Source organism: Canis lupus, chromosome 25, assembly GCF_048164855.1.
Source record: "Canis lupus baileyi chromosome 25, mCanLup2.hap1, whole genome shotgun sequence".
In the NCBI taxonomy this organism is placed as follows: domain Eukaryota; kingdom Metazoa; phylum Chordata; class Mammalia; order Carnivora; family Canidae; genus Canis; species Canis lupus.
Window position 1 is genome coordinate 38,341,353 of NC_132862.1, and position 10,520 is coordinate 38,351,872.

Genomic DNA, 10,520 nt, shown 5'->3' on the forward strand with positions numbered 1-10,520 from the left:
AAAGATCTTTAACAGCCAATTCTAACTAGTGTATGTGGACATCTGAATGAGGTTCAGGTTTGTTTCATAAGTTTCAAAAGCAGAATATGATACCTTGTGTTGATAATATTCATGCTGATGAACAATATTCAGTAAATCTCAATTAGAAAAGAGGAGTAAATCTGAATTCCCTGTTTTCACGACTATTCAATACGAGCTGCTAAATGCCTGAATCAGTGAGGGTGACTAAACATGAGAGTCACCTAACTCTGGGAAATGAACAAGGGGTAGTGGAAGGGGAGGTGGGCGGGGGGTTGGGGTGACTGGGTGATGGGCACTGAGGGGGGCACTTGTTGGGATGAGCACTGGGTGTTATGCTATATGTTGGCAAATTGAACTCCAATAAAAAAAATTTTTAATAAATAAATAAATAAATGCCTGAATCTCCATGACACAACAGCCTTTCATCACCTTTCTCTGGGACTCAGGTCTTAATGTGGAATAAGACAAGTCAGCCAGAATTGGGTTATAAACATGATTTATTACAGTGGATAGTAGACACTGAGTATGATAAAGCAAATGAAACTTCGAACAGATAAAGGGGAAACAAAAAATCAAAGGTATGCCCAACAATAAATTTCAGAGTCAGAACTGAAACACCAGGCAATCATCAGGAAAGAGAACTCCCTAGGACAACCCTTCTCATGTTGTGATCCATAGTTGGTATTTAGGAGAGAGGACCCCACAGATTCAGATCACACCAAATGACCAATACGATGTCATGATCAAATGCTACTTCCAGCTAAGTATCCCAATGATCAAGTTCTATTTAAATCACACTCCCAAGTATTCTCTCAGTCATGGTGAAATAATGTGAATATTGAGAGGAAAGCAACGGATTGGTCATAGCCCTTGGAGAGAGACTGGTGGTCTGGTGTATGGATTAGTCCATACTGGGGGTACTATGTTCCTGCATTGTCTGTCTTATCCAGTCAATGTAATTCTTCACTCGTGTATAGATTCCATAGGTTCCACACTGGGGGCCCCAGGACACCAGACCAGCTACATAGAATTTGAGGGTCTCTTCATTGGGAACCCGTAGAGCAAAGGCTCCACCACTGTCCCCTTCACAGCTATCAACACCCTTCTCTCCTCCAGCACAGATCATATTATTAGTGAAAACATAGGTATTTATATCCACTTTGACATTTTTTCCTTTCACCTCCCGGCACTTTTCTAAGGGAACAATGGGTAAGCTTGCCCCTCTGAGCATGATCACATGATCTCTTGCCTTTGTTCGGCCCCAGCCTGAGATCAGTCCCAGGGCTCCCATTGGGGGGTCATATTCTGAGGAGGTACCTGGCAGGCAGATAGGGGAGACATTGGGTCCCATTTTCACTGGCTCTTTCAGCTGCACAAGTGCAATGTCATTGTTGAAATTCTTCCGTGTTTCTGGGTCATCCAGGAATTCCCAATCCGGATGAATAATCACACGCTCAGCAGTGAGCATCTGGGCTTTTGTCAGTTCTGAAGTAACCACTGAGGTGGACCCAACATACATTACTGGTTCGCGGTTTCTCTCCACAACATGGGCAGCTGTCAGCACCCAGTACTCATCGATGAGAGCCCCACCAGCCCGTGGGTTCGAAAAGAAGACTTGCCAGGGGAAATTTTGAATCTCTGCAAGGGATCCTCCAAATATCCTCTGCTTTCCCATAAAGGGCTTACTGGGAACACCACAGACTGGGAAGGAACAAGAACAAGGTGGAGAGAAAGAAATTGTTAGCCTCCTGCAAATCCTCCAACCACTCAAAAACTTGCCAGGCTTCAGAATTCTCTAGGATAGTATAGCCAACCCTATATTTGGTCAACCATCTCAGTACCTGACTCATCCTGAATGCAATCACCAAACATCTCACTTTTCCAAAGCCACAGGCAGGCTTATGGGAGAAACTGGTTAAACTGAAGCAGTGTATGACTTGCTGAGTCCAAATGAGCTAGTGCCTCACAATATGAACAGCCCCTGTAGAGGTGCACTTCATCCTAGGTTCAGCCCATGGGGACAGGAGTCCAACTGGAACCAGTGCTGGGAAACTCTTTCCTCATACAGATGGTGGAGGAGGAAAGCATTTCACCTCCTGATGCCCAGATTGAGTGTTTATCACCTTCTTTACTGAAGTCCTAATTGCAGCTGAGTCCCTCCTAGCAATCCATGGAAGTAGAACAAAGGGAGGGTTCTCTTCTTTAATCTTTCATCTCATTCCCCACTGATTCCAGGTTTGATCACTTTGCCATTACTGAATACAACTAATATTAAATTTTATTCCAGATGAAGCTGGCTTACCTAAATCTCTCAGTAGTCAGCCTGAATAGACTCTGAGGTGAGCATAAAAGGCTTGGACTCAGAAAGACCTGAGTTCAAAGTCTACTCCTGCCTCTTACTAATTCTGTGACCTTGTACTCAGGTCACTTATCTGTGAAATGGGACTGATAATACCTCAAAGGGTTGCTGCAGTGACTGGAATGAGATAATAAATGCAATTAGCTCAGTCCTTAGCTCTCAATAACACTGTTGTTACTACCAGGATCATTATTATTATTATGTCTGAAAGCCTGCCTCTATCAAATTCTGATCTGTCTGCAACTCCTCCTTTCTTGTATTGCTGTATATCTTATTGCCATATAGACTTTTACATAATAACTGAGCTATTCAACTGGTCTTGTGTCAGTGTGTGGATTCCTCACTCTCAATTTTCAGGTCCTGTTTTTTATCACTTCTACATCCCCTTACTACAGCTACATTACCAATCTAACTGGCCCTGAATCTGATACCAACTGTCACTGGCTGATCTTATATTTCCTGTCAGTTGGCCTAACTCACTGCAGTGAAGGAATTCCCCCCCAAACCCTTGCAGGCTCACAGCCCAGTGTTTCCATCTCACTGAGATAGACTCTGCTACGCCCAGATAGTTAAGTCCTTTCCCAAAAGGACTGCACCTACTTTCAGAGAGTGGCCCCACATGCCAGCACCTGTATATATGGTGTCTCCCCAAGACTGAGCCCTGATTACCTGGAACACATTTTGGCAGCTCCGTGCCCAGCAATTTGTTCACCCAGCTCCCGTTGCCAGCGCAGTGATACTCTCCTGGAATAGCACAAGGGACATAGGACACACTCACCACTACACCTCCGCTCTTCCATTTCCCCTTTCATTCAGAGCCTCAGCTCCTCTGGGATTTGAGGAGTGGGTCAAATCAAATCAACTAGAAAAGAATCTTGAGATCCCCCTATCCACAATCCCTCTAGCCTCTATCCTCCCAAGGGGAAGGAATATTCTCCAAAGACGAAGAGGGTTATGGCAAAGATTAGAAAAAGACTTCAAGTGGGAAAATTAATTAAATTAAGTTAAATTAAAAGTGGGGCACCCCTGGGTGTCACAATCAGTTAAGTGTCCAACTCTTGGTTTCAGCACAGGTCACCTCAGGGTCATGAAATTGAGCCCTGCAATGGGCTTTGGACTCAGTTTGACATTCTCTCTCCCTCCCCCTTTGCCCCTCCTACTCACGCTCTCTCTCTCTCTCTCTGTCTAAAATAAATAAATTAGGAGTGCCTGGATGGCTCAGTCGATTGAGCATCTGACTTTTGATTTCAGCTTGGGTCATAGGATCAAGCCCTACATTGGGATCTGTGCTCAGCACAGAGGTTTGAGGTTGAGCATCTGCCTTCGACTCACGGTGTGATCCCAAGGTGCAGAATCGAATCCCTCATGGGGCTCCTGCAGAGAGCCTGCCTATCCCTCTGCTTATGTCTCTGCCTCTCCCTCTGTTTCTCGAATGAATGAATGAATGAATGAATGAAATCTTTTTTAAAATAAAATAAATAAAATCTTTTTTAAAATACAATTTAATTAATCTTTTAAAAAATAATAAATTAAAAGCAATGAAGTGGTACATATCATGCCTTATACAGTCCTTTGCCTAGTACTACCAAGGCCTTTCCATCGAGAAAGCCAGTCATATAGTATGGTAACTTAACAATGGAAGCATTACTCCTGAGGTTCTACACTAAGTAACTGGTCAAAAGCTGGATAATCACATGAAAATGGATATTGTAGGGGGAATTCTTGCCATAGCTGTGAAGCTAAACTCAGCGACCTCTATAATTCCCAAGGATGATCCTATATCCCTATAGGAAATTTTTATCTTTAGATTAAGCCAAGAGGATAAACAAAGTCCATCCCATCTCCTTCATTTGCCTCCAAACTCTCTTCCAACCCAGAAAGATGGTTTGATTCACTCTCTAGCACTCTTACTCTTTCTCCTTTTTTCTCTAGTCAAAGAAACCTACCGCTTTCTTCATCTTCCAAGTAGTAATATGGCTCCTCACAAGTGTAATGAATGACAGAACCAAATAAAGTATGTTCTGGATCTTCAGCTTTACCATTCTGAATGGGTTCAGGAGAGCCACAGTCCACAGCTACAAGAAGAAGGCAGGAGAGTGATGGTCAGGATATCCACTTCTTCTAGAGTCAATGGGCCAGTTTAATCCTTCCAGCCATATTCCTCACTCTTTCCCACCCCACATCCATAAGCACATCCCAAACCTGAGATGAATCTTCCCAGACCACTGAGTCCTCCCAATGCAGATAGCCCCCCAAAAGCTACATGGAGGAACTTGCTTCTCAGTGGTTGGTGGAGGCCCCTGCAGAAGTCAGGAATGGACTCTATGGTCCTACTAACTCTACCAATCACACAGCCCCTTTCTTTGAAAGAAACCTGTTTGTCTGGCCTGTCTGGGACCAGATCTGGGCTAGCACCTCATGTATGGCTTCCCTTCAAAATATCCAACCCACTCTCTCACAAGCCTAAGAAGAAAGCATGAATTTGAATTTTGATGAACTGATCTTTTAATTCCCATTGAAATAAAAAAAAGAGTCTCATTTTAAAGAAATACATACGTTGACATTTCAGTTTGGAATTACTCCACTTTCCATTACTTTGACAAGTAGAATAGAAAGATGATGAGCCAACACTTCCCTGGAGAATAATACACATCACCATTAATTTGTAAGGAGAGATATGGGAAATGAAAATCAAAAATGAAATTTATCTCTGGCCTTGGTTCAACAAGGAGTCCTGACCACAAGAAGCTTGGGGGTATGTTAGTAGAATGACCCAAAGCACCCAGGAGTTGAGGCTAAAGACAACTTTGCCCTAGCATATCAGGTCCTCTTCCCCAAGAAGACTAAAGGCAGGATAAGAATGTCAATCTGGCCAAGAAATTCCATGACTCACAAAGAAGGACAAAAGATCCTGAGGTGTTCTATCTATGGAAAAGGTGTTATATCTTGCTCAAACAAGGACATTCAGTACACCATTCGACAATTCCAGTATGCTCACCCTGATGTAGGGATTAAGGAGGAGATCGTAACAGTACCTTACCTGCACAACTTCAAACCCTTCCAGACAGGTTATCTTTACCACATCTTTGAATACATATATTGCTTTCTCAGGCTCCCAAACAGAATTGGCAGTGACTTCTTTGGAACAAGGGATTGCTTAGAAAGGACAGAAAACAAAATTACCAAATAGTTGGAGAATCTCTGTTCAATTTACATCATCTTCACACTTTCTGAAATCATTCAGTAGTCCTTAATCCTGACGCCTAACATTCCAATGGAGATGTTAAAATAATATGACATTACATACTCCAGAAAGAGTCATTGAGCTAGTTCCAGCCTCCCAGTCATGTTAGTATATACTAACTAACCACCCCGAGGTTGTACATGCTAACTAACCACCCCAAATTGTCTGTGCCTGCAAGCCCAGTTGGAGGATTCCTAGAAGTTCAGTCATACTGTCAACCACTGACAGGTTTAGATCTTGCTGAAGAAGTGAAGTATCTCAGGATAACTATACATATAACAATCTACCTGTTTGGATTTTACATTGTCCCGGGACTTCGGTAGCAATAAATAGCAACTTCTAGGTTACTCACGATCTCCACGGTAACGAAGTTTCCAGCCCTTTTTTTGCCCTGTTTGGTCAGTTTGGAAGATGATATTAAGAGCGCTACTCTTGGTTTCAATATTTAGTGGCCCAGGGAATCCCTTACCACAGTAAGGACCAAATTGCTTGTCTCCTGCAACAAACTAAAAAGAAATGAAATGATAAAATCAGAAGAGAGAAAGAACTAAAATAAAGGGGTAAAATGGGGGGAATAAAAGTAAAGCAGGTAATAAAATATACATAAAATAAGAAGGGAAGAAAAGAGAGGACAGAAAGATAATTTGTCTTTGAGGAGAAAGCTCTCTGTGTGAGTTGGAAGGAAAACTAATCATTCATCACGCACAACTAAACTGTCAGGGCAGTGGCCATTTGAATCAGCTGATTCCACATCAAAATCTTCTCTCCGCACAGTCACCACCACTTGGTATCCATCTTCCAACTGGATCTGATAGTCGCACCTTGAGTTCTCTGGGTATGGATTGGGATAATTGGGACTTGTAATCTCCCCAGTCAGTGTAGTGAATACATCCCCACTGCAATTGACTAAGAGAGAAAAAGAGAAAAGAAATCAAATACAGGGTCAAGTAAAGGAGTTCCTGCCTCATTCTATGACTCTTCTCATGAATTGACCATCCCTGGCTAGAGTCCCCATGCCACAATTACACACCCAATACAAATCGGTAGAGATACCCAATGCTTATTGGGTTTCCATCACATTGCTTATGACAGAGCCCCTTATGGTTATGAACAGTCCCAGACAGACTCTTCACAAGCATCTATCTCACCTCTCCAATTATTTACTTGACCCTGTAGGCTTGTCTTCCTCCACTCTTGTGGAGCTTCAGAGGGCTTATAGGTAATAACTAAGGATACATGCCAAAGCAAGGCTGAGGCTAGTCAAAAGTGGAAGGGTCAACAAAGTTCTAATTGAAGCTTCAAGCCATTCAAAATCCCAAGGAACATGCACCCCACTTGATGGCAAGCTCACCTCCACAATTCTTCATATCTTCATGGAGGAAGTATTCGGGGGGGCAGGAGCAGAAGTAACCACCAATGAAGTTGTTACAGAAGTGACTACAGGGGACATCTGCAAAGTCTGTGCACTCATTTATATCTAGAAAAAGTAGAGAAAGATTGGGGTCAGGAACAAAGATCCAGAAGGAAGAATGAGTTTAAACCCAAAACTACGAGGGTAAGAAAAAGTAGGAAAGGCCTGTTGCTAACATGAATGAATCACATTTCAGGATGGTATTATTCTATATATCACTCTCCTACAATATGATTCTAGACTTGTGCCCGCTATTGCACAGCTAAAAGGAGCTCTCAATGCTCCCCTACAGAGAGACCCTTGGCCTTTCTAACAGAGCATTTCAGCTCCAGAGACAACACTCTATAAGATATACAGGATGAAATATCTTCTGAGGGGAAGAGTAATAAGTACACTTGCCACTTTAGAGGATTTGGGCATTTCTGTCAAATCTAAACAATAGTTTTGGCTTTATGAGATGCTCTAATTTCACTTTAATCTGGAGTTAGGTATAGAAGCACACAGAATTTGAAGGTTTGTTTGCCATTAGGTGGGTTTGAATATCATGCATTCCCGATGTGATTCTTGGCAAGTTGCTTAATTTCCCTAGTGCTCACTTTCCTTAAGTGATCTTTAAGTGGAGATCACTATACCTACTTTGAAGAATTGTAATGAAGATTAAGTAAATATAGGTAAAGTTACTAATACAGTGCCAAATTTATAGTGGTTCTCAATAAATTACTATTTATTGCTTATTTTTACCATTATCATCATCTCCACTGAGATATAATCATATGTTTGAATTTCACAAAGGCAATCCATGGACAGATCCAAGTCTGGTCAACACTTCATAAGAGTTATAATTATAAACAGAATCCTTATTCATGGAATCTCTCAGTGTTTGTCCTGCTTCTAATCTTTTAGCTGGATCAATAACGTACATGGAGAAGGGTGAGCCTTACCTACAGCGACATAGTATGCAGCAAACCCAGTGAAACGTTCTTCATTGGAGAAGTCTGACTTAAAGATCACCTGGAGTCTATTGTGTGGGATTTGGAACTCTTCCACAATTGGGGAGTTGGGATTCTTGCTGGTCTTCTGTCCACAGAGTTTCCCTTCTTCAAAGTTTCCTGACATTATCTAAGAGAAGAGTCAAAAGAAAGCTAAGAAAGAGTGGTATTTTGGAATGGAGGTCAGAGAAGGGGAGAGAGAGAATAAGACACCACCCCTCCCAGCCCTATCTTTTAAAATATACCTGCACTGAGTCATATGCACAGTTCTCTGACAGCTCTATGTCCAGGTGAGTGAAGTAGAGATGGATCCCATACCCTTCAGGAACTTCTATATTCCAAGATTTCTCTATCTCGTTGGGGTATGCCTGAGGGTAGTTAGGGGACAGGATCTCTCCATACATAGTAGGCTCAGCATAAACTGATGCCAAAAGGGAAAACAGGACAATGCACCTGAAAAAAAAGACATGGAGAGGTGGATGACCCAGGTACTGGCAGACTAGTGCAGTGCCCTAACATTTGTCATGGGTAGAAGGGAGGGGAAAGGGAGGGAAACAAGTAGAAGGGAGGAGGGCAACAGCTCATGCAGAAGAATCTTAAGTTGAAATAAAAAGCAAAAAGGCCCAGGTCAAACCGAACCCTGGGCTTCAGATCTGAGCTGTTCTCTTGAGAAGATAAAGGGAATAGAGTCCATGTATATTTCTGTAGACTCATGATCACTTACCACATCTCTGGCAATTTGTTCATCCCTGGTCAACAGCAGGCCTCTAGTTCCTGGCCCTCTGCACCTTTGGACTTTGGAGCAAAGGGGTGGCAGGGATGGCTGTATTTGTCAAACAAACACAGGTACCTGCTTTGGTGGTGGGGGTCACCTGGGGTTCAATGTCACATTCATAACAATAACACACAGGTTAAACAAAACCATACACTGATCACCACATGATGCCTGTCCTCTCACACCCTCCCTGGTTCTACTTCAATTCATTTTCTAGACTAAAACTAGATCTTCTCCTTCTCCCATTGCTTCTCTGGGTCTTCTCCCAGTTTTTCTCCAAAAAAAAATGAGTGCTTTCTCCCAATTTCTTCCTCCTCCTTCCTCACCCCCACCCGTGACCTGTGCACCTTTTGTATCTATCAGTCTCTCTCCTGCCTTCACAAAACAATATCCCCATTTCCACTCAGGTTTTCAGGAGTCTTTCCCCATCATGACTCTCCATCTAGGACATTTCTCCCTCCTTTTTAGACAAAGATCCCCTTTATCTTTTTTTTTTTTTTTTTAATTTATGATAGTCACACAGAGAGAGAGAGAGGCAGAGACTCAGGCAGAGGGAGAAGCAGGCTCCATGCACCAGGAGCCCGATGTGGGATTCAATCCCCGGTCTCCAGGATCGCACCCTGGGCCAAAGGCAGGCGCCAAACCACTGCGCCACCCAGGGATCCCTGAAGATCCCCTTTATCACTTCACACCTGCTCTCTTACTATGCTTCTTACTGCATGTATTTCTGTTGATGCTCCCAATGACCACCGATGGAGGGATGAGCTTCTTTTACTAGAAGGCAGTGACCTTGGGAGAAGTGGTCTGAGACAGGGTGGAGTGGGGAATGAGACAAAGGGCAGCTGAATGACAAGAGACACAAAAGGAAAGGAAAGGTATTCCCTCAATTTCCTAGGTTAATTTTCTAGGGTTTGAGGTTTTTTTCTTTACTAAAAAGATGAGATATCTTTCCACAGTTCTTCAAAGAGTCTTGCCAAAAATGTTTCTAACCCTGAAAATGATGACAGTGAGGGAAGGGGGAGGCAATGTAAGAGAAAGAGGTTGCCTACATTCTGCCTTCTATTATTTTGCTCCTTCCAGCCCTCCATCTTTGCCCAAAACCTTCCCATGTGAAGTTTTCTGCCTTTCTTTTTTCTTCCATCAAAGCTCTGCTCCTCAATGTTTAAGGTTTTTACCTTCAGAAGCTGATGGAAACAAGTGGGTCCGTCCCCTCTCTCGTGCCAGTGGGCATGCTGGGCAACCCTGCCGGCTCCCAGGGAGAGCAGCACGGGGCCAGGACGCTCCCTCTGCAGGAACCTCCGCCGGCCTCCCTGTCCTGGTTCTGTTCTTATGATTTTCTATCCCAGTGTGCATGTCTGAAATTCCCTGATCTAAACAAAGAGGGGGCTGGGAGACCATGAAAAGGGAAAGGATAACTCAGCCTTGATCTTGGAGCTCCCTCTGCTTTTGAAACAAGAACTGCATACTTCTTTCATGCTCAAGGTCCCTCCATCCGGGGTTCCGGAGGGGAGAAAGGAGTGGGGAATTCCATTGATTGCCTAATGTTCTTTTCCAGCCAAAGGGTGTGTTAGAGTTTTCTCAGAAGTCAGGTGATTTTTGGGAAAAGGAGGGAATTAATACTCTGAGGGAGAAAACCAAACCCAGAAAGTCCAACCCTCCAACTGTGTATGAATCGCAACTTAAAGGAAAGTACTGATCAAAAATGCAGGTCACTCTCTGCT

At 43.2% G+C, this 10,520-nt stretch overlaps 1 protein-coding gene across 2 annotated transcripts; it reads right to left on the reverse strand.

Moving 5' to 3' along the window:
• Positions 1-500: 500 nt before the first annotated feature.
• C1S (complement C1s) lies at positions 501-10,172 on the reverse strand. Of its 2 annotated transcripts, none has more exons than XM_072799201.1 (12): positions 9,975-10,172; positions 8,749-8,896; positions 8,270-8,477; positions 7,977-8,154; positions 6,976-7,101; positions 6,331-6,530; positions 5,977-6,130; positions 5,421-5,536; positions 4,937-5,015; positions 4,327-4,455; positions 3,050-3,124; positions 501-1,722 (listed from the first exon to the last, which is right to left on the reverse strand). In XM_072799201.1, exons 2-12 carry the CDS (start codon positions 8,769-8,771, stop codon positions 923-925), a joined length of 2,088 nt encoding a protein of 695 aa, XP_072655302.1. In that variant the 5' UTR covers positions 8,772-8,896; positions 9,975-10,172; the 3' UTR covers positions 501-922. The 2 variants fall into 2 exon arrangements, with proteins under 2 accessions (XP_072655302.1, XP_072655303.1); XM_072799202.1 differs by having other exon boundaries at positions 8,749-8,847; positions 9,975-10,143.
• Between the last annotated feature and the right edge of the window lie 348 nt (positions 10,173-10,520).